The sequence below is a fragment of the Festucalex cinctus genome, chromosome 15 (genome assembly GCF_051991245.1).
Source record: "Festucalex cinctus isolate MCC-2025b chromosome 15, RoL_Fcin_1.0, whole genome shotgun sequence".
In the NCBI taxonomy this organism is placed as follows: domain Eukaryota; kingdom Metazoa; phylum Chordata; class Actinopteri; order Syngnathiformes; family Syngnathidae; genus Festucalex; species Festucalex cinctus.
Genome location: NC_135425.1, coordinates 23,930,356 through 23,952,976, shown reverse-complemented (window position 1 = coordinate 23,952,976; position 22,621 = coordinate 23,930,356). Strand labels below are relative to the sequence as shown.

Below are 22,621 nucleotides of genomic sequence, written 5' to 3'. Positions count from 1 at the left end.
TGGAGGTTGACCATTTGTAGCCTGATAACTACAGTGATAGTAAGCTAAACTAGTACACCCTCTCTCTAATTATTTGGCTTTGCTTTGCCTTTTTTTGCATTTGTGATTCTGGAGAGTGGTGACATGTGACATCAGTATGCAATACAAATGGGCACCTTCAACTCAGGTGTCCCTCAGAGATCATAGCTAGAGCCACTGCTAATTTCACTTTTTTTTTTTTTTTTTTTTTTTTTACATTACTCACTAGTATCACCCCTAATCCCATCTCTAGTTTCGGATGTTTTCCTCCCTCGCGTCATGCTTTATAGAGTTCTAATCGTGTTTCTACTATTATTCTGTTGTATTGAGTTAGTGATACAACTTTTTGGGAGGGCAGGTGGTCCTTTAGTTGAACTCTTTTTGAAACTTTTTGTTGTGGGCCACATTGTTGGTGCAGTTTCCCTCTGAGGGACAGACTGAGGAGATGAAATACAGGGAAATCATCTCTCATTTGTAGTGGGCACACTTTTTTATATTGTCATTCATTTTACACTCTGTTGACACTGTCGGTAGGGAGGTAAAACCTTTATTTAGCTAAGTTATATTGTATATTTTTACACCTGTACAATAATGAGCTCAAATAAGCTAATATGTTTCAATTTTATGTTTGCACATAAACTTTTTTTTTCTTTGTGTACCTAACGTCGCGGTCAGTGAGTGCATTTTGTCAGTTACAGTTATTTTGTCAAATACAGGTATTTTAAAATGATGTATTTTCTAAAGTGGGCTCCTATCTTGGTGTCAAGTTCAACTGCCTGAAGATAAAAGTTTTCCATTTACGCCCAAACTCAATTTATATCTAAAAAACGTTTACTTGAGTGTTTAGTTCGTCTTTTAAATTGAGTTATTCAAATAATACATAGCAGCAAACACATCTTCCATATGGTGGTGGGGTGGGTGGGGAACAAAAAAAAATGTAGCCATATTTGAAAGGGGTCCTCTCGGCTGTAGCCAGGCAGCAACCGCCTTGCCCGCCCGCCAGTCAGAGGAGGACGCGACGCCAAGATCCGGACGGCCGGTGCTCGACTTCAAAAGACGGCCACTTGCAACATCACCACCGCACCGGAACGTTCAGATGCTCACTCTTCGCATTTGCTCCATTCTCCACCGGTACGTTTTCACTTAGCCTTCGTGGTTTTTTAAATTTTTATTTGTGGTCCAAGCGCAGCGTGGTAACCGAGGCTCGGGATGTCAGTACAAAGGCTTTCTTAGCCGGAGAAAATGCCGGGGCTGCGGCAGCGGAGGCCCCTCTCCCGCCTTTCTACTCGCCGCCTTCTTCCCCCCCCACCACATTCACCGCCGCTCCACGCTACCGGACCCCACCGTAAAACCGAATCGTTTATATTTTAACTGTTTTGCTCCGTAATTCGTCACTGGCTGACAACCGCGCTCCGAGCCGAGAAGCATGGTAGCTCTGCGGCGTCTCGTAGCTCCCCCACGCCGAGCAGTCGAGCCTTTGCCACCGCTACAGTGTGACGAGGAGAGCGAGGGTTGCTCCGTGGCAAAACGTCCTCGGTGGTGGACATGGAGTGCCTTAAACGCCGTCTAAACGTCGTCCGTTGTGGCTTTCTCTCAAATGTGAATTAGAGTTTGGAAGAAATTCTGCTCGGTTTTATTCGCTTTTCCACGTCAACGAGTGGGGCTCCCTGAGCGAGGCATAGCCGCTTGGTGCAGTTGGTTTCCGGCCGCCTCTGCGGGCTGAAGCCGGTCATGATAATGGCTTAAACTCGGACCCACTTTCAGCCCGTTTTGCCTCGTTGCCATAAAATAGTCAACTGGGAGGGCGATGGAGTTTAAATGTAATGGTTTTTGTGTTTTACTAACGGCGTGGATGTGCTTTTGGATAACCTTATCACGGTGCTTCAACACCGGCCGCCTCCGGCTGGTTGCTGGGTGGATGAAAGTCGCCGACTTCCATATTAGCATCCACTGCAAATCGTTTGGGTCATGTAATGGAGGAGCACTTAGCTCTGTCTGCTTAAGTTAGGTTTTACTAGTATGTTAAGTTCCGATATATTCCACTTTTTAAGTACAATATTGGTGGTGGCAGGTGCCTCTGTATTATATTACAGTGAATTTCTAGAATATTCCAACTAAATAAACGTACTATAGCTCACAAAACGAGCGTTCAGACGGGATTTAAATGAGCAATAAGATAGCAAGAGCCTTCCTTCCATTGGTAATTAATTAGTTAATAAGATGGCAACATGATATTTTGTTATACACTCCTTTGATGAATATTTGTGTTACTTGCAATACAAGTATCATCAACTATGTGATAATATCTATATCACAATATCTAGGAGGTAAAACTTAAAGCAATTGACAATTCCGAAACTCCGGGCGTTTCTGATATTTCCGCAATGCTTCCTTTACATGGTGTAAACAAACGGCGTGTTATATTGTTTTTGCCTGTGACTAGCATACAAACCACGTAGATTGTATTGTAGTCAAACAGCATTTAATCACATTTTGAAATAAAAATAATCCTTACAAATCAAATTACAGCGATCCAAAGTCCAATGCTTGTCAATGACTGGACAGCTTCCTTTCACCGAGTTGACTGCCATTTTGACTTGTCACATAAACTTGGAATTGTCTATAGTACTCTTGTAAAGGTACTGTATAAACAATTGAGAGTAGTTAAAAAAATTACTAATTTACAAGTTATTAAAACAAAGTAAATACAATGCATCTAGCTCGATTCTTGATGTAGTTAAACACATTTTCATTAGTTATGTGTTGCATTGATGATACAGTATATCAATATGCCGTAGATATTCATGTCAAAATTGTCAAGTGTGCATGCCATTTTATGACATCCATTTCTTGATGTCTTGTTCTTTGTAACACAAACTGAGTTGAGTGTGCCATAAATAGTCTCATTATTGGTTGCCGTTAATTTGGCTTCCAGCATTTTTGTATGGACGTTAGCATGGTGCCAAGAGTCACGGTTCAGTACATTCTATATGAACCAAAAAAGTTGAGCACTTGCTATTGCTACTTAGCGGCGTGTTAAGTGAGAAAAGGACAGGGAGCTATAACAAAAACGCAAGCTCATCGCCGAGAAGTGACATCATCTGGTGGTGCTTTTTCACGGGCTGCCGCTGGATGATGTCACTTCTAGGTGACATACAGTGAAAGCACCACAACTCCTAAACCAATTAATTGACAAAGACAAAAACGAAGGACATTTTTGCAAAAAATAGTTGTCATAGTTTTGTAAATGTAGTGTAAGTTATTTATTTTTACTATTATTTTTCAAGAGAGAGCTCAGAATTGTTCATTCGGCAGTCTTACGGATTCAACATCTTAGTTTTTTTTTGTATTTTTATTTTGTTAGCGGAAATGTTTTTTCAATTTTAGTTGTAGTTTTGTTAACTATAATAGCCTCAGTTTTAAAGTCACAGTTCAATTGGCATTGGGTAAAGTAAGTGAACAAACTGCAAAAAGTAAAACTATATAGCAACTTAAAATATTTTCTTTGTAGGAAAGTGCATCAGCAATTATTTGAATTTTTCTCCCGGACCTAATATACTCTGTGAGGGAACTTTGTGCACATCTGTACCATATAGGAAAAATGTGAATACAGTGAAGTCCTTGGTTTATGATCAAGCTGAGGTCCGTCATATTGAAGTTATGAACAGCACACAAATATGACGACAGAGGAAGACAATTACTTAATGCCATACTTGCTCTTTCAATTATTTTTTTTTTTATTTATTCATAGCTGTTTTCCATTCAAATATTTACTGTCGTTATTACTTCACTAATGCACATTCTGACTTGAGCAAAAAGTTGGATTACTTTGCTAATATAGTAACAGGACTCATCAGAAGATGAGGACCCTCTGTACATGTACCATTATTACACACCGGCCATTTTGTCTCAATTGCTTTTTCTTTGTTTTCTTTCCAGATTAAACAATGTGACACCAGAAGGAGGCAGCTGCACTCCCAATGGTCCACAATCTCACCTCACTTGAGTAGAATGTACTTGATGAACGCACCCACTGTCGCAGCGCCTCGCACAGAGTGGAGAGCATGCGGACCGCCCGGGGCCTATAGCATTCCCGTCTGCTTCAATGACTCGGACACTAATTTGTCCGCCAGGGGTTCTTCTATCACAAATAAGGTCCAGATGATCATTGAGAGCCTTAGGAGCAGTCAGTCCTCACTCGAGATGAGCGACGAGGTGGAGGGGAATGTGCTTCAGAGACAGGACGGACCTCCCCAGGCCTGTAAGGCAGTGGTGGGTTCCCTCGTGACAGCCAAGTCCAAAACAAAAAAACGTCCAACTGGTGTTCCTTTCAAGGACAGCGACCAGAACAGTGATAGTGATGACTCTGTGGACAAAGGAATCGAGGAGGCCATCCTTGAATACCTGAAGGAGAAAGATGGCCACAAACGCAAGGTAGACGCTTTTGTTCAAACGTCCAGGCAAACCATTCCTGAAATAAAGTTGGAAAGCCAGCCCTTTTCCATAATGAGAAGCCACTTTCCCAAAAGCGTCATTCAAGCAACACCAGCAACCGTGCCTGTGAAAAAGTACATTAAACACAAGGCCTCGCTTCATGAGGCCGCTGTCAGGAACTCTGAGTTGGCGCGTATCATGATGCGAGATCAGACTACCGGCATCATAAAGCAAAACAGCCTTGTATGCAAGATCAAAGTGGAAGATGTTTCCAATGACTCCAGCAGTGATGACGGCATTGAGGAGGCCATCCAGCGGTACCAACTGGAGAGGATTGAGCAGCAGGCAAGTCGGGACACTTTCAAACAGCTTGCCTCGGTGGATGAATCGGACTCCTCTAGCGACGATGGCATAGAGGAGGCCATTCGCAGCTTTCAGCTTGAACAACTCCGAGAGAAGAATGTCCCCAAAGCACAAGACAAATCATCGTCCAACGCCTCTGGTCGCACAGGCGTTGACAACGCTAAAAGACAGAAACTCAAAAAGAAACGAGCGGAGAAGGAAGTAAAATCGGTGCAACCGGCATCTCCGACTCTCCTTACCGAGTCGCTCAACGTCAACCACAGAAACAAAGGAAATGGTTTGCTCTCGTTCAGAGTCGAAAGCTTTCCTGACCAGCCGACCCCGGCCCTCCCGAAAGCCAATACCACAGCTGAGTTGATGTGTGCTGAAGCAATACTGGACATCTCCAAAACGGTCATGCCCGGAGCCTTTACATCCCACCTGGTGGTCGGCCCTAGTGGTTGTGCTCCCGTCGGACCCACGCCACAATCCACAACTCTGGAGCAGGACAGTGACGGCAGCTCTGTCGATAGTGAAGATGGGATCGAGCAAGAGATTATGAAATTTCTCGAGCAGAAGGCACAAATGCTCAGAAGTCCGCCCGGAGAACCATCGACGATGACAACGACACAAAAAGGAACTCAAAAGAAATCCCCCAATTTGTCTTTAACAAAGAGGCGGAAACGCAAAGACAATAGAAGTTTCAGCCTGTCCCCAGTAGATCCATCTACCAAACCTGTTAAGGCACAAACCCCATCAGTGTCCTCGCCGAGATCGCAAGACAAGACTGAGCAAAGCGGGGACAAGAGCAGCTCACTCGACAGCGACGAGGATCTCGACACGGCCATTAAAGCCCTCCTGAAGACAAAAAAGAAGTCCAAGAAGATGACGAGGTCAGAGCGAGATTCCAGGAAGCGCCCAGCGGAGGAAGCAGAACAATCGCGAGCCGCCGCCAAAAAGACAAAACTTGATCCTTCAGCCAAGCGTACCGTTCTGAAAAAGGCCCGCAAAAGGAAGCGCGACTCAAAAAACATGCTGGGACCAATTAAGAAGACTGCTTTACCAAATACGCCCATCAGTAAGAGACGGGCAAACTCTTGTGAGAATGAAGTCCAAGGCCTTCTGCCCACTACTTCTCAGCAAATAAAAGAAGAGAGCAGCTCAGTCGATAGCGACGACAGCATCGAGCAGGAGATCCGAAAGTTCCTCGCTGAGAAGGCCGAGAAAGTTTCTCAGAGAACCAACGACGATGCGGAGGCGCCCAGGACTGGCACCGCCGCCGTGGACTGCGCCCCCCTGCGATGTAACATTAAACAGGAAGATCAGCTGGCTGAAATTCCGAGTCAAAGCGTCAGTCTTTTGGATCAACCTCAAGACAAACCTGTGCCCGTGACAACAGACAGCTCGGCGGTCCCTGCGGTTGGTCCGCAGTGGTCCTGCAGCCCCAGAACTTCGGCGTGGTCGGCTCGAGCTGACCAGAAGCCACCAACGCCCGCGAGGGCCGACCAGGGACAAACTGAAAAGGTCCCGGTTCTGGATCAATCCACCAAGTGGCGCCAGAGTTTCGGACTGCCCGTTTTTGACCCAAAAAGTTTCAGGCGCACGGCGTTTCACATCAGCTCGTCCAAAGTGAGATCCAGTCCATCACTGGCGTCTCCGTGTCGAGGGAAGGGCGGCGAGCTCAAAACTCCCATGCCGGCCTCTTTCTGGTCCTCTGCGAGACACTTGTGGTCTACTGACAAAACCGCAAAGACCCCTTGCATGAGCCCTGCTTTAAACCCCTTCTCTGTTGTCGTTTCCGCCAGGCAGCGTCAGGGCGCGGCCAGCACGGTGCACGTGCCGCGAGACAAGAGCGTGTTTGTCGAGCTGGAGTCGGGTCGGACCAACCATGTCCAGGTGCAGAGCAGGCAGAGCGATGAGGGAAAGGCCAGGGAAGACGAGGGCAGAGCCGCTAGAGACGTTCTACTTGAAGGAGCTGAGGAGGAGTTTATAGATGAGTCAGAGGGTGAGAGTCCACAGAAGAAGCAGAGCACTTTGTAAGTATCCCTTTAGACCGACCATGTCCCACGTGGCGTCATCTGTGTTCCTTATTTGTTCATCATTTAAGTTTTACCACCCAGGACTCTTGGGGAAATTTGATGACGATTGTGCGTGTTTTGTGCCATGAAATTACCGAAAAGCAATACGGCCACATCTTGGCACGCTAAACAAACAAACAAACAAACAAACTAACAAAAAAAAGATGTTAGAGAGTCTGGAAATAAAAAACACATGAATCTTAAGTTTGAAATATTACCTTGTTATTGTGTCATCATTCTACAAAAGGCTAATGGCAGAACTCATTCTCCATGTTACTTAACAAATCATCTTTTAATGAACACAACTTCCTGCAGTTTCTTGAGGAAAAAGGTAATTGGAATGTTGTTTACTTGGAAGATGATACAAAAGTCTTGGGTCGCCACTAGCTCTGTTATTAAGTGACATGTAACACTGCAAAAGTACATTTTAAAAAACTGAGTGAAAGTCTGAATGAATTTGAAATTCATGGTCCAAATTTAAAGCCTGTTTACAGCGGCGTTCCGTTGCTACTGCATCGACGTAACCAGAATTTTTGCACAAGTCTGAACATGATGCAGTCCATCATTAAAGACGAAGTCAACCGTAAACACTTCTTGACGATAATGTTATATGTGACCTCACGAGTCTAAACATGCCATTCTGATTAATATTGCATTTGTGGAATATGACGTGTGCTACAAAATTCAAATGTTTTTATCAATATCAGAAAGCGGCCATTTTGCCACTTGCTGTCGAGTGAAGATGACATCACAGTTGCTCAGGGCTCAGGTAACAACCAATCACAACTCAACAGATGAGTTGTGATTGGTGGTTACCTGAGACCTGAGCAACTGTGATGTCATCTTCAGTCGACAGCAAGTAGCAAAATGGCCGCCCCGTGAGTTGGATACAAACAGCTTGATTTTGCTGCATAACTCGTATTCCACATATTCCAGCATTACATTTTCTAGTCCGTAGGTGATTAGGATGGCATGGCTCAGTGGTAGAGTGCTCACCTCCCATCTGTGAGGTTGTATGTTCAATCCTCACCCCTGGTGACCATGTCGAAGTGTCCTTGAGCAAGACACTGGACGCCGATTTGCTCCCATTGGACCTGGCTGCGCCCTGCGTGGCAGCAGTCGACCATTGGTGCGTGAATGAGTGAACGTGACATGTGAATGTACAAAACGTGCGGCACACAGTTCGAGACTAGACACTAAGTGACAACAAGATATCGATGTTTCGGCCCAAGACTTTCGTACTATGCAGAAGGGCTGCAGCATTCATGTCAACTGTTGTTTTAAAGGCAAGTGAAAATTTGTGCCAGTATCGTATCAAGTGAAAAAAAATAATGGAGACTGGACACTGAATCAACGGCGCCTCTGTAGCCGTGCACTCCGTTTTGTGTTATTCATGGTTAATCAGCCACAGATTCATAATCTTTAAATATATCTGACTTATTTACAGCAAACTTTTTTCTTTTTTTTTAAGACAACTGCTAATATATTCACGTGCTACAATGTGCCCGCGTGTCTTGTCTTTAGCCGTTTTGTTTGACTGTCGCTCAGACAAATGAGTAATCAGTGGTCGATTCTGCTCAACTGGCTGATTTATTGACAATTCTAACGTATTTATTTACAAACTTATGCTTCTCTTTAGTCAACCTCAAAGTTATTCACATGACACTTTGACATAATGATTCAACACAATTCGCCGATTTCACAACATATCTGACATTTTACAACTTTATTTTTCCAACTGTAAAAAAATATTAATGTGCTTCAACGTACCCATGTTTCTTGTCCTTAGCCATTTTGCTTGTTGCTACAAGACATTATTAATCAACCTCAATTCATGCAATTGGCCAATTTTCTTTCTGAGCACATTCATGTTCTACACCATTTAGTTTGACGGTTCAACTGTCACTCCGACATGATTAACCAACCATCGATTTCAAGCGATCGGCCGATTTCTTAACATATCCGACAAATCTGATTACAAACTTCTTCTTCTTCTTCTTCTTCTTCTTTTTGGACAACCAATTTTGTTTAGCTGTGACTCCAAGACATGAATAATCAACTGTCGATTCCATACAATTGGTCGATTTCTTCACTTATCTGATGTACTTATAAAACGTTTGCTTCAAATTACCAACTGCAAAGATATTCACAAACGACGATGTGATGTTTTGTTTGTGGCCTGGTTTGAGTCGCTTTTTCCAAGACATGATTAATCAACGCAATTGTCAGTTTGACGCAATAGGCCGACAATCTTTATGTATCTGATGCATTTATTACAAACTTCTGCTTCTTTGTAGCCGCCAACAAATATTCTCATGCCACTATGGATCTGTTTTTTGTTTTTTTGTTTGTTTGTTTTTAAAGCCACTTTGTTTGTGGCATGATTTAAATTAACTTTTTTTCAGTACTTAAGTCCACTTGTTGCAGTCCTTGCCAATGCCATTTTCTCTACTTTCTACCTTTTGCCCCCAGCGAGAGAAAAGAAAATGAGGCTATTTATTTTTGTTTATTAAAAAAAATACTGAACATGCTGTGCATTGCCAGTCCTGTACATATTTTGTATGAACTCTACTCCTATTTTCAATATTTGTTTTGTTTTGTTTTTGCCGTGTCTTCTATCTATGTAATAAAGAGAGCGCAATCCAAGCAACAAATTGTTTTTTTTTGTTTTTTTTTGTTTTTGTTTTGTTTGTTTTTTGTTTTTCCTTCCTTCCCCCTTATTCTTACATGATGCATGCATAGTATTCTGATGATGATTTCAAGGTGAAAGGGTAATAGGGGAGGGGACGGGTGAGGTTTGACGTCTTGTGACTCGCCCATGCAGGTCCTTGTCCTACGCCATCGACCCCGGCATCGTCATTCAGCCATGCATTGCTCTTTCCACGGAGGAGCGTAGCATAATGTTCCACAGGAGATACCAAATGGAGGTATCCTAACTTACAATTAGTCATCGTCTTCGTATCGTGCCTAGCAGCCAAACCCTTTCATATGTTGCAGTTGAACTTTTATTTCCTGTTTAGTGGTTATTGTTTATAACACTTTCCTCCCTCTACCAAAAAGCGAAACCAACTCGTGGAGTTATTTTCTACCATACAATGACGAAGGCTTTCCATTTCTAACCTTAAAGTGAGATTAAGTGATATGATACAAAAACTAAATTCCAATAGGAAAATTTAGTTTTCATAAATGACTAATAAAAAGCAGATGTAGCTTGTTTTGGTTAAGTAAAATAAAATTAAAAAAAATCTCTAATTGTGACAACAAAAAAGATTACAATGTAAAAAAAATCTGATTACAAAAACAATAAATGACAATTCAATACAAATATATACATTTAAATATATCTGCTTCGTTATGAATACAAATTAAAAATGACAAAATAATTTTAAAAAGTACATTATTAAAACAAATTAGGATAATGTACAAATGTTGCCAACGGGATAAATACTGTATGTTTAAAAATGACAAATTAAAAATATAACATTTTCAGGATGGGCACAAACTTTGTGATCAAACTGCAACAATATTCATACTTCTGTATTCCATACTATCTTATAAAATTCCAAACAAAGCCATAGCGCAATTTTTATTTCTCTCAAAGTATTTTATTATCTTTGCAAGGGAAAAATATTTTACTGGCTTGCATTACTTCTTGCATACCTGATAAAGTACTTATTTTAAAAACTGATCTATTTGCAGACCAACAAGATGGTAAACGTCAGAAGACAGCTTCAGTTTGTTCCTGTACACAGGTACAGTGTGTGTGTGCGTGGTGTGTTTTCAATGGACGATTGGTCCAAATCATCTTTCTTTTTTCTTGTTTTTTTTCTTTTTAACAGGAGGAATGATGAAAGCAGTGTGCGCTTTACCCACTAAACATTGAAAGTGTTGTTAAAGGTTGGTTTCGTTTACATTTGAACGTCAATGTTGCACATTTGTACCCGTTAGCTCATGGAGAGACAAGAAAGTTTTCTGTCTTCATTTTCTCTTCACCTGTTGATAATGTGACCTTTACCGTTGACCCCGTTGCCGCCATTTGCACTTATTGTTTGAGTTGTTTCTTGTTAATACATCTGTTGCTGTTTTAAGACATGGTGAATGTTTTGTATTATTTATTGTTATTTGTATTTATGTGATATTTTATCACACTTGGTCTAAAATTGCACTAAAAATTAGAAAAATATATCACTTTTTTGTAAACACAAATTATTACTGTAGAGTTGCTGTGATGTATAACAGATGCAAAAAAAAAAAAAAAAAAAAAAAAAAGAAGCACCAGCTCTCAAATAATGGACTAGGTATTGTGATACCTTAACTGGCACTTGTTACTATTGATGTCATTACCCCAGTATGTGCCACCTGGCATCTGTAAAGCTGCCGTTTATGGAACCTAGATAATTTGTGATTGTAAAAACGATGAAGCGTTTGGATCAATGCTTTTGCAGTGAGTACTTGGTTATACGGTATATATTACTTCTTGGTTTTATTTTATTGAAATTATTATTTGGGTGTGTGTTTAGTGGTGACTAATATATGAAAAACAAAAGTTGAATATAATCAAATGACACAAGTTAAGTGTTTTACTTTGTACACGAATTATAATAAAGTAAACGCAATTCCCCCTTTGTACTATGAGTTAAAATGTGATAATTATTATTATTTTTATTGTAGTTTAGTGTCGAACGTACGTTCAAAATGTAATTATTCAATAGCGATTATTAGAAACTTAAAACTTAAAAAAGGAAAAGGCTGACATGTTGGACCAAAACCTGCTGGTGGGAGCAGTGAGTCAACTGTCGCTAGTTCGTCATAAAAGAAGAAGACTGGGAAAAGGACGCATGCGCACCGCGCTGACCTTCCGTGTTACAAGCAAGCAAGCAAGCATGGCTACTCGTACATTAACGAGAGGTACAGTATTTCTTTAATATTTTTTTATGTACATATTATCAAAGCACTGTTTGTGTGTGTGGATTAACATGGGCGTGAGACAATAGTAAATCCGTGTGTTGACTCGCAAGTTAGACTCTGCGTCACTCGCACTTTGTGGGTACAACAAACCAAATGTTTTATTTCAGGACTATGGAGTCTTCAGCGTCATCGGAATTGCAATTATTCCACTGCAGCGTCCATCAAATCGCCACCACAACAAAGCGACCAAGTGACGGGTAAACTTGTGTATTGTTTTGTTTGCGATGGTTTGATGTAAAGAGGGTAGTGAGGTTTGATGTTTAAAAAAATAAATAAATATATATATATATATATATATATATATAATTTGTAAGATATTCTATCTTATGTTGTGTATTGTTTTCTTTTCTAACTTTAGTATTTTGTGTACTCTGATTTTCTTTATCATTGTTATTTTTTTAAAATGATTGTTTTTATTGCAGAAGAGATTATGAAGCTTCCCCTGGAGAAGCCAGACTACTTCCGCGTGTCTGAGCTTTTCACAGTCAAAGACTTGTTTGATGCCAGAGTGCACCTTGGCCACAAAAAAGGTTGCAGGCACCGGTGAGTGTCAGTGGTTATGCAAAATAATTAATTTGCAATTATATTTTATCTTTAAAAAAAAAAAAAAGCGCCGACTGAGATGTGGCGCTAATTCCACAATTGAAACAGGCGTTCATAATTGTGTGCATTTCAGGCTCATGGTCCCATACCTGTACGGTTGCCGCTTGGACCAGGACATCCTGGACTTGGACCAGACAGCGGAGCACCTTCGCCTGGCCCTCAACTTTACGGCGCACATGGCGTACCGCGGCGGTGTGATCCTCTTCATCAGCCGCCGCCGCCAATTTGGCCACCTGGTGGAGAGCACGGCGCGCGAGTGCGGCGAGTACGCCCACACGCGTTATTGGCAGGGCGGCCTGCTCACTAACGCCCATGTGCAGTACGGCGCCGGCGTGCGCCTCCCCGACCTCCTGATCTTCCTGAGCACGCTCAGCAACGTTTTCTGCTCACACGTGGCCCTGCGCGACGCCGCCAAGATGAACATCCCTACGGTGGGCGTGGTGGACTCCAACTGCAACCCCAGCCTGGTCACGTACCCGGTGCCTGGAAATGACGACACGCCCGTCGCCATGGAGCTCTACTGCCGCCTCTTCAAAATGGCCATCCGGCGTGGTAAGGACAAGAGGAAGCAGGTGGACCTACTCTACGGCTTGACGGCGCCCAGCTCGCCAAGCCCGTGACCCCCTATTATTTATTTAGGGTTCAGTAAAAGACATTCATCATCATTCATGTTTTTTCATTGTATGTATAATACTATTAAAATATGTTTGTTAAGCCCTGTGTGGTTTGGTTAGACTTGGTCTTTAATCATGGGGGGTTTAAATGAATTGTATTGATACAAGTTATTTATTTTGAAAAGCAATGAATGTTTTTTTGACTAATTCTGTTTTTATTTATCATTTTTCATGAAATGAACAAGCCTCCGTACAAAATATTGGCGACTAATCCACTAGAGGGAGCCAAATAAAAGTGCTACGTCACAACAAATCTGTGCAAATCATACCTACCATTAAATATTACAACGGAACAATAAAAAAAATACCATGATTTAATTATGTTATATACGGCATTCAACTGTAGCATACAATAGTTATACATTACTTTTTTAAGAAAAACAAAAAAAGCGAACTACACAACAGTTTGATATCTCTGATTTGCCGTAGTTGCAACCGGTTTTGACAGGTTGGCGTTGTCAATCTGAAAAGCGAAGGAAGCAGAGCAACAGGTGAGTTCACGCCGACTTAAAAGTCCTAAAATGTCTTATAAGTACATTTTTACTGTACGTAAGTGTCTTAAAACTTACTTATAGACGTCTAATAATGTTTATAAACAACATATCTATGGATATGTTTAACATCTTTGATCTCCCTAGTTTGCCGGGCTCGTCCAAAAGTATCATTTTCTTCGGGTTAATGTAAAAGTGTGCGCCATGAAGTGATAATTTATCGACTTAAAAATATATTAGTTTTTTTAGGGCTCGTGCAATAATAATAATAATAATGTCCAGTTTGACTAGTTTGTCAGGCCATTCAAGTTAAACAACCATCCATTTTCTATCCCCAGTTTTGATGGCAAAAAAAAAAAACGTTAATAAAATCCAAATAAATACATATTTTACTCATTTATAACACGTACTTGTCTTTAATTATATAGTCTGAAAAGCTAATACAATGGAGTAAAATTCAGTAAAAGACATAATCAGCCTTTAATGACAAAATTGTAATTAGCTAGCTAACCCAAAGTGCAATATGTTAGATCCAAACGTTTTAAAATACAAGTATTATAGGCTATTTATATTGTTTGTGTGTGTGTGTTGCCAGTGTCATGGGGCAAGCAAAGAGGACTCTAAGTGCACTTGTGCTTAACTGTTGCCTTATTTTTTGCCCATTGAGACGCAACCTGGGCTCCAGTGCCTTTGTTTGTGCAGCTAAAGGGGCAGAGAGCATAAAAAAGTGGCTCACGATAGCTCAATGTCATCCCTCAATGGATTTTGGGTTTGGAACCGAGTCACACATTCAAACACGCTTTGTCATTATTTTATCACTAACTGGTTTCGCTACTGACAATTGTTATTTATCTTCACAGGTGCAACAACGTCAACATGTTTTCACGTCAAGAATTCCATACATATATTTGTTCTAATTCTGAACGTCTCCTCAGTGCCATTTTCATCTTGTAGAACACAAAGTTCTGTTGGTTGAGTCTTTATGGACTGCGAATATATCAGTCTTGCCAATATTGGACTCAATAACACCAGGACAAAGATAAAGGTAATTGAAACATCCCTGTCAGATCAATATAGAAATAACATTGGTCATTAAACTGTAAACTTATTTCGACATTGGCTAGCAAAATAGATATTGATTAATGTCACACCATCGTATGGATCCTGAAATCAGTTCCCATTATGAATACATTATAATTTAAGTGTTTTAAAAACAGATCTGCATCAATATAAGATTGGTACAGAAATATATGGATCCGATTGATACCAGACTTCCCAAGAGTAAAATCAATTACCTGATCAGTGCCGAAATATTGAACCTATACCAACACTCCTGGAACTGGGATCGATTCATAGGATAATTGATATGAATTATCAACAATTTGGAACATACTGAAAATGAAGACTTTGACACCAGCCTTCCTGATACTGCAATGGATAACATGATTATAGTCAGAGGACTTCAAATAAACACTGAAATATGAAGAAAAAGTGTCCAGCCAAGATTTTAATCACAGTTGATTGTCCACAACTCTGTCCAATCTTCAGTTATTTGTTTATTTATCTTTTTACAGCGGAACCTCTAAATATCATCCAAGGTCCACTTTATTTCGTTTTTTAATTTAAATTTTTTATTTTTTTTTTATCCAGGGCAAAAGAGTAGATGCTTGAGCACCACCTTGTGGCTGCGTGTGGATGTGCCTGTCACCATTGTTGATAAATAAAATTATTTATTACCAATGGGGACAGGCACATGGATACTGGGTTAAAGTGTCACCATCATAAAACATTTATATGTATAAACATTGCACCAAACTACTTCACAGCATTCTCAATTGCCATTTAGCATGAAAAAAAAATTAAGCACTGTTAATATTACAATGTAAAAACAAAAAGGCCATTTTTTTTAAACATTCTTCAGCATTTCTTAAGTGTAAAAATAGGTAAACCACTGTTAGCATTATGTTAACATTTCAGTACTTGCTTTGCAACTAGATCATCAAACTTTCTGTTATTCATTGTCAATCAAGTGTCAAAACCAGGTAGCAAATTTTAATACAAGTCAAACATTTTAAGAAATGTAGTTTATTCCAATTTTTTTCATGTTCATTGTCATTCAAGTGCAAATTTATAATTTTAGGTGATGTAGGAAATAATCCAATTTCGTGGTTTTCCATTTCATTTTCACAAAAACTGTACAAAAATAATAATCTTCCAATGGAACAACTGAATATCTTTGTGTTTATCTAAACAGACCCAGATTTCAAACTACATTTGTGAGTAAACTGAGACAAGATCATCATTATTTCAGTATCCAGTCATTTTTAGTTGGTGGTATGTTGTGAGCATTTTATAATGTAAAATATGTGCTTTGGTACAATAAAGGTTTGGACATTTTAGAGGTTCCACTATACAAAACTGAAACTGGGAGTGGGTGAGTTATATTTTTCCATCCTGTTTTGCAGCACTTTCCGTCGTGGACAACTGAACTATTTACACGTTACTTCAGTCTTACTTACATGAGGATACAAGTCCCAACGACAGGATCCTTGAATCCTAAGGGCCTGATTTAAAACAATCCCAAATAGTGGGTGCTAATTTGCATGTTCAAGTTTGTGCATGTGATCTAATAACAACGCAAAGCTATTAGCAACAAAAGTGATTTATTTAAATGATGAATTTATGCTTTAGGTAGCTTAGACTGTATTGTTGAATAGATGATAAGATTCAGTCTTTTTTTTTTTTTTTTTCCTGGCATTTCAATATTACTACGTTTACATGCAGTCAATATAACGCTTTCAAAACGTGAATATTGGCAATATTTGTGTTTGGAGGGCCATGAAAAACATGCACAAAAAACTGAATATGCTCTTTAAAAAAACAGAATAAGACCCCAGGTTAGCCCCTTTTCTTATGAGTCATTGGTTCATGTTCTGCGTATGCTCTATTCTTAAAGAACCTTGGTCTTTTGAGCACAGGAAATATTTGTATGCGCAGCACTGTCCCACTCGCTATGCGAGCCTAACTTAAATACAGGTGATTTCTCCGCAGTATTTTCATGTTATTTTCTGTCTGTATGGCGAAAATGCCACTGTGTGTATATATGTTTGTGTGTGTCTGGCGCGCAACCCACCAAAAATATACACGCAGAAGTAAACAAACATGACGACGCAACAAAGGAGAGGATGATCCTCCATTAGTGTGGTGAGTGACATGAATATAATTTTCTTTTTATTGACTGTACAAAGCTAAAAGCGGAAATGACGTCCGCATGTTGTGGTCGGGATATTCCAATTGATCACAATGACCATGTATATGGGAGTAACTCTTTCGCTCATGCATGTAAATTGGTTATGAATGTTTCAGAAGCCAGATTTATTTTTATTTTTTTATATACCTCAACCCGAATATTGACTGCATGTAAACTTAATGAATGTTAACTTGAGAAAGGATCCGTTCTCGCTTTCACAAATTTTTACCTGCCTTCCAGTGGCAGTCGGCTCCTACTTTACAAAATCAGTCACTGGAATCAGGCTCAGTGGGGTGGCGTGGCTCAGTGGTAGAGTGGTCGTGGGTTCGATTCCATGCCATTGTCGCCATGACAAAGTATCCTTGAGCAAGATACTGACCACCACTGATGCTGCGTCATCGGTAGTTAAATAAGTAGTTGAATGTAAAGTGTTTTGAGGCGGAAATGAATGGCGGTATGAATCAAGTACCATTTACCAAATCACATTGTGCATGCTATATTAATCTATTTGCATATACTCCTCTCAGTATTGTGTGTTTGGGTAGAAATATATAAAACAGAATTAGACAGCTATTTTGCCCGTTTGTCAGAGATGATCTTAGGTGTGCCTGGTTAGATTTGATTGCACATCGGTTTGCCTGGTTAAAATTGGATTTACAGAGCTTTAGTAAATCAGGCTGAAAGTCAAGGATTTGTTTGATGCATCCTTCAGGAGTACTGTGTGTTGGAGATTTTCTTCCACAGTAGGGTTTTAAGGTTGTTGAGGACCAGTGAATGATGGACCTCCATCTGACTGGCCAGACCGCTTAGGGTGACACAGGTGCGCAGCTGGCGCTCCAGGTCGCCCCGTAGCTCTGGTGGCGCCCCGTAGAGCAGAAAATCCTGGAGCAGGGCGCATACCTTGGCCAGGTTGGGCTGTACCACATCCGCATTGCAGCGTTTGGCTAGTCGGTCGCAGGTGGCCGTGCAGTCGCGGCCGTACGTGCAGTCGGCGTTGGTCTCGCAACGGCGACCCTTCAGGTGGGCCCGCACCGCCGCCTCAGACGCGACGGCACGCAGGTCGGCCATCTTGCAGTCATACTTAGCGTTGTAGCCCACGTGGCGCGGGCTGGCGTCGCAGATCAGGAAGCTGCCATAGGGCCCGTGGAAGACCTCCTCCACGAATTCCAGCAGGCCGATAGTTATGCGTGCCCGTCGGGGCCAAGCTGGAGCCAGCCAGTGATTCAGCCCAGACACCAGGGTCCCCGGCACCAGAGCCTGCAGGTAGGCCGGCACCTCCAGCCTGTAGAGGGATGTGTGGCCCAGCGGCTCAGTCACGTATAGGTCCCCGCAGAAGCCTAGCAGTTTTGGGGTGTGTTCCTTCTCCTGGAGAGCTACCATCAAGAGGAACTCGTTGACACGCAGAAGAGCCCAGATGGACTTGGCCTCCGCCAGAGACAGTTTGCCGTCCTGGTTGATGTCCGCCAGCGAAATGATTCTGTCCACCAGGGCGCTCAAGGATGGTTGCTCACCGAAATTAGACTGCAGAAGGTGAGAGGGGCATTGGTATATTAAGAAGACATTTCAAGTCAGGTCTCAAAGTTTGGGTTAAGAATTAGGCATTAGGGTTGAACTCGAGGTTGGGTTTTAGGTTTACGAGTTATTACGCAGTACTCCCCCCACACCCTGCATGTTATGGCTGTGACAATACCGCCAAAGCCAGAACACCACCAAGAAGGACCGTTGCAAGAAGTACACCTGACTGTTCTCCTGCCTTGAGCTGTACAGTATCAGAGTCATAACAGGGCTAGGAGCAACAACAATCCCAACATTCACCTTCAGGAAATCATGCAACATCTCCTTAAACTCGTCCATGGAGGTTCCACGCGTGGGTTTGTCGAACTGGCTCCTCTTCCGACGGTTCGCTGAATCTGGACTGCCGTCGGCCTTAGCGGCGTCCTCGATGCTACACTTGATTACTACCGGCCTCTCCTTCCAATGGCCGGCATACACCTGCAAGGGTAGTGGTGAGACGTAACCTTTATTTGAATATTTTTTCTGATGACATTACTTTCTACATTTGAAAACAGAAAACTCCCCTCCCTCCCAATGGGTCTGTACTTCTACTTATGCACAGAGCGCAAGTACTTCCTCTGCCAGCAGACCAGAAATGACGGAAGGTTTCTGTGGATTGTGGAGGGTGGTCGAGTACCTGATGTTGTGAGGAGGTGGACATGCAATGGCTCAGAGTCAGTGTTTTCTGCTCACAAAGAGCCTTGCAGGATGACCCGGAGATGACACCTCTGCTGTAGTGGTCGCACTGACGCAGGAAACAGGAAGTCAGTCACAGGAATTGGACAGGGGCTGAGGGAGTGTGTGGCGACTTCTCAAGTGTTTTGAATCTCGGGTGGACGGAGTCAGTGTCTATTTTTAAAGAGCCTTAGGGAGATTTCCTGGTTGCGCTTTTTCACATTTACGTCGCAATTCTAACATGTCCCAACATGTTAACATTTGTGATGTTACAAATCTGCAATTGTAGGTGATGCTAAGTGGCTACATGTTAGCTTGATTAAAATCAGAAATCTGCAGGTAGGATGCCTTTAGAAGAATCTCAGAGTAGCAGTTTGATTTGTTATTGAAGGTTGATGATCTAGCTATTTAATGGTTGTGGCACTTTAGATTGAGATGCTAGGTTGTTACATGCCAGCATGAGTGACATCGCCACTCAACGATGCTACGTAGACTCACATTAGCACTATTGACTTCACAAACCTACGTGGTCTACGGTTGTGACACCTTTGGAAGCATCTCAGAATTTTTCTTTCATTAAAACATGACGGTCTGCCGTCTGAAGACTTCCTGGTTGTACCCTTATGTTGTAATGCAAGGTGGCTGCACATTAGCATTCAAATGCTAATAGTAGATCAAGAACGCAGCTTTGCACTTACGATAACAGCCTGGCAGACGTGTCCACGGCACAGCTCTGAGTAAGAAGCGTACTGCATGTAGAGCACCCAACTGGCCACCAGGATGCCCAACCACGCCAAGAGCAGGTACTTCACCTTGAAAGATGGGTTTATGTTGTATGAAAAGTACAACATATACAAGTATTTAACATTTATCCATCTATTCGTTCATTTTCGAGAGCACATATCCCCATTAGAGTTTCAGGTGAGCTGGAGCCAATCCCAGTTGACTTTAGGCCGAGTGGTGGTGTGGAGAACTGGTCTGTCGCCATTCAGTCAGAGGAAATAGACAAACATTTGCATTGACAACTAGTTTGTAGTATTTGGTGTTCAGTCAGTCTTTGTAATGGTGGAGGAAACCGTAGTACCCAGAGAAAACCAAAGCAAGAACTGTAAGGCAGACGTGATAAATATTTTAATCAACATACATTACAGAAGTTTTATATCTTAAAAAAAAAAGAAGAATGTATTAAAGAGGAAGTCGGCCAATTAGCCACTTGCTGGTGACTGAAAACGACATCACGGTGCCTTAGGCTCAGCTTGTGAACATCACATGACCAAAGCTAGAAAACAGGTGAGCTGTGATTGGTCATTTATTACCTGGCCCCTTCGGGACTGTGTTGTAAGTGGCAAAATGGCCGTCCCCTGAGATGGATATAAACAGGTGGCTTTTGTTGTTTTATTCATATTCCACAAACACAGCATTAATCAGAATGACATGTTGAGTCGTGGTAGCGCAAAGGCCATATTTTAAAGATTTTTATTTTTTTTTGTAACTTGATTACTCCTCTAAATAATTGTAAATTATATTTCTAGATTTTCCAAATTTGCTACATGTCGGAATTTTACAATTATTTTTGGCATTTTAATTCATTACATACATTATAGTACAATAGCAAAGGTGAATATTATTATTCACACAATACATATTTAAAACAAATGCAATCATTTTAATGCATTTATTTTAATTTTGAGTTTACTTTAAATTGTTATTATATATGATGATGTTCCATATTAGAAGTGCATTGCAATGGTAAACAGTGTGGCCACATTTTAAAATTGATCCTATATGCTTTTAAATAAGAGCTGTGAAAATGGACCTAGCATGCTGCACTGATTTTGATGCATTGATTGATTGAATACATACACATACACGTAGCTTACATACTGTATGATCAGGTGTACCTGCAGGCCTTTGGATAGAGGGCAGAAAAGTACCAGGTGAATCAGCCTCCGCATAGCTCTGGCCATGTTGGTGCAGAGCCGGGAGAAACCGGGTCGGCCTCCCTCCTCCGTTCCCCCAGACCCCCACCCCACCACCAGCAGCCGCCACCCCCTCCTCTGTTTGCTCTCGTTCCGCCGATCACGTCCTCTGTGCGGACGCAGCCTCAACGCCGCAACCGGGGCGGCGCGTGTCTACCAAGCCGCGCTGCTGCATCTTATCCATGCAGCAACATAACAACCTTGAGCCCAGAACCTATCAACAAGAAGCAGTCACGTTACTCCTTCTGTATGTCTGACTCACGTGCGACACAAAACAAGTGGGGGAGGGGAAGGATTATTTTTTTTTAAAGGACGATTAAAACAAAACAAAAAAATGCCGGTGCCTTGTCCTACCTCTTCCCTTGGATGAGCTCCCCCAACCCCTTTCCCTTCTCCCCCTCCTCCCTCAGGCCCGGCCTCTTAAAGGGAACGTGCATGTACACTAATTTATTCAATTTAATTTAATCCACTATCCAATCCATAACCCTTTGGTAGAAATTATTTTTTTTTAAAAATGCGTATCATTTTTATTTAATTTTATTGAATATATATATATTTTTTAAATAATATGAAAAGATTTACTCAATGCATCTTCCAATTTCTAATTCAAACTTCAATTATTTTCACTTTACTATTTACATTTCACAATGACAGCAATACAAAAAGATAAAAAACAACAACAACAACAGAATTATTGAATTTGTTTACTTTTTGGTGCATTAAAAAAAACAACACTCTGATACAACATTAACACATTCACCCAGAAAAGTGGACAAGTCCTTAGATTTTTTTTTTTTAAACCTATCCTCCATTATTTGCTGTAGGGGGAAAAAATCACCTTTTCTCTATTTTTGTGCTTCGAGACCAAAACTCCGTCTAATATAAAAGTATTGCTTTGGCGCCATATTGTGACGTTTATCGGTAATGAGGTAACCCTATTGAGGGTGTTGTGAATTACTTGCAGGGTTATGAATGCTGGTCACGGCAGGGCGATTAGTGCCTGGGATTAGTGGAGGAAAATGGTATTTTAGTCATGTTTCCTACTAACCTGAGGTCTGGACGACTTAATGAGAGTTCAAACACTCCGTGTCACGTTCTGAGACCATTTAACTCAACTCCATTTCTGTAGGCCTACTTGTAGCTCTTTTTACCAACATGACTTCTTGTCAGTCTTACTGCGGAAAGGTGGTAATCATGGAACTGTCTAGCTCTAAGGCTTAATCATGTTATCATGATCACATGGCATTTACCCATCCCCCTGTATGCTTGATCTCCAAGTCACTCTCGAGGCAGTTTTGTCATAGAGGCCATGATGTCAGACAGCAGAAAAATGACTACAGTCCTGTGATGTCACCAAGCAGAATTCGTCTCCATGTTGACATTCCGGGCTTTTTGTTTGTTTGTCGGCGTATCACGGTGATTTTCCTGGAGCAGCATGCCGTTTCTCTTTCTGGGTTTTGCTCTGGGAGCCGTGGCCACCAAAGCTCTGAGGACCGTCGTGGGCGGCCAACGCTGTCCACCTGCTGGTACTAAAACCACTACCATATCCATCACA

At 41.5% G+C, this 22,621-nt stretch overlaps 4 protein-coding genes across 20 annotated transcripts in view; 3 read left to right on the top strand and 1 right to left on the bottom strand.

Annotated features, from left to right (window-relative positions):
- Nucleotides 1-972: 972 nt before the first annotated feature.
- On the top strand, nucleotides 973-10,971 carry ppp1r26 (protein phosphatase 1, regulatory subunit 26). 3 transcript variants are annotated; one of them, XM_077498266.1, is made up of 6 exons: nucleotides 973-1,149; nucleotides 3,958-6,503; nucleotides 6,600-6,830; nucleotides 9,697-9,799; nucleotides 10,572-10,624; nucleotides 10,712-10,971. In XM_077498266.1, the coding sequence occupies exons 2-6, from the start codon at nucleotides 4,030-4,032 to the stop codon at nucleotides 10,746-10,748; spliced, it is 2,898 nt and encodes a 965-aa protein (XP_077354392.1). In that variant the 5' UTR covers nucleotides 973-1,149; nucleotides 3,958-4,029; the 3' UTR covers nucleotides 10,749-10,971. The 3 variants fall into 3 exon arrangements, with proteins under 3 accessions (XP_077354392.1, XP_077354391.1, XP_077354393.1); XM_077498265.1 differs by having other exon boundaries at nucleotides 3,958-6,830; XM_077498267.1 differs by lacking the exon at nucleotides 9,697-9,799 and having other exon boundaries at nucleotides 3,958-6,830.
- Nucleotides 10,972-11,477: 506 nt separating this feature from the next.
- Nucleotides 11,478-13,163, top strand: mrps2 (mitochondrial ribosomal protein S2). The gene is made up of 4 exons (XM_077498333.1): nucleotides 11,478-11,780; nucleotides 11,948-12,037; nucleotides 12,263-12,383; nucleotides 12,517-13,163. The coding sequence occupies exons 1-4, from the start codon at nucleotides 11,627-11,629 to the stop codon at nucleotides 13,061-13,063; spliced, it is 912 nt and encodes a 303-aa protein (XP_077354459.1). The 5' UTR covers nucleotides 11,478-11,626; the 3' UTR covers nucleotides 13,064-13,163.
- A 1,939-nt stretch (nucleotides 13,164-15,102) lies between these two features.
- dipk1b (divergent protein kinase domain 1B) lies at nucleotides 15,103-22,304 on the bottom strand. Of its 3 annotated transcripts, none has more exons than XM_077498312.1 (6): nucleotides 22,115-22,304; nucleotides 20,989-21,280; nucleotides 19,786-19,899; nucleotides 19,050-19,157; nucleotides 18,674-18,850; nucleotides 15,103-18,379 (listed from the first exon to the last, which is right to left on the bottom strand). In XM_077498312.1, exons 2-6 carry the CDS (start codon nucleotides 21,052-21,054, stop codon nucleotides 17,567-17,569), a joined length of 1,278 nt encoding a protein of 425 aa, XP_077354438.1. In that variant the 5' UTR covers nucleotides 21,055-21,280; nucleotides 22,115-22,304; the 3' UTR covers nucleotides 15,103-17,566. The 3 variants fall into 3 exon arrangements, with proteins under 3 accessions (XP_077354438.1, XP_077354437.1, XP_077354436.1); XM_077498311.1 differs by lacking the exon at nucleotides 22,115-22,304 and adding an exon at nucleotides 21,421-21,451; XM_077498310.1 differs by lacking the exon at nucleotides 22,115-22,304 and having other exon boundaries at nucleotides 20,989-21,414.
- The window catches only part of LOC144002782 (uncharacterized), a 98,683-nt gene continuing 98,204 nt past the window's right edge, over nucleotides 22,143-22,621 (top strand). For 12 of the 13 annotated variants that reach the window (XM_077498330.1, XM_077498329.1, XM_077498323.1 and 9 more), the window contains exon 1: nucleotides 22,143-22,592. In XM_077498330.1, coding sequence (XP_077354456.1) covers nucleotides 22,502-22,592 — 91 coding nt within the window. In that variant the 5' untranslated portion in view covers nucleotides 22,143-22,501. The remainder of the gene's footprint in view (nucleotides 22,593-22,621) is intronic. The other variant, XM_077498319.1, reaches the window with a different exon arrangement.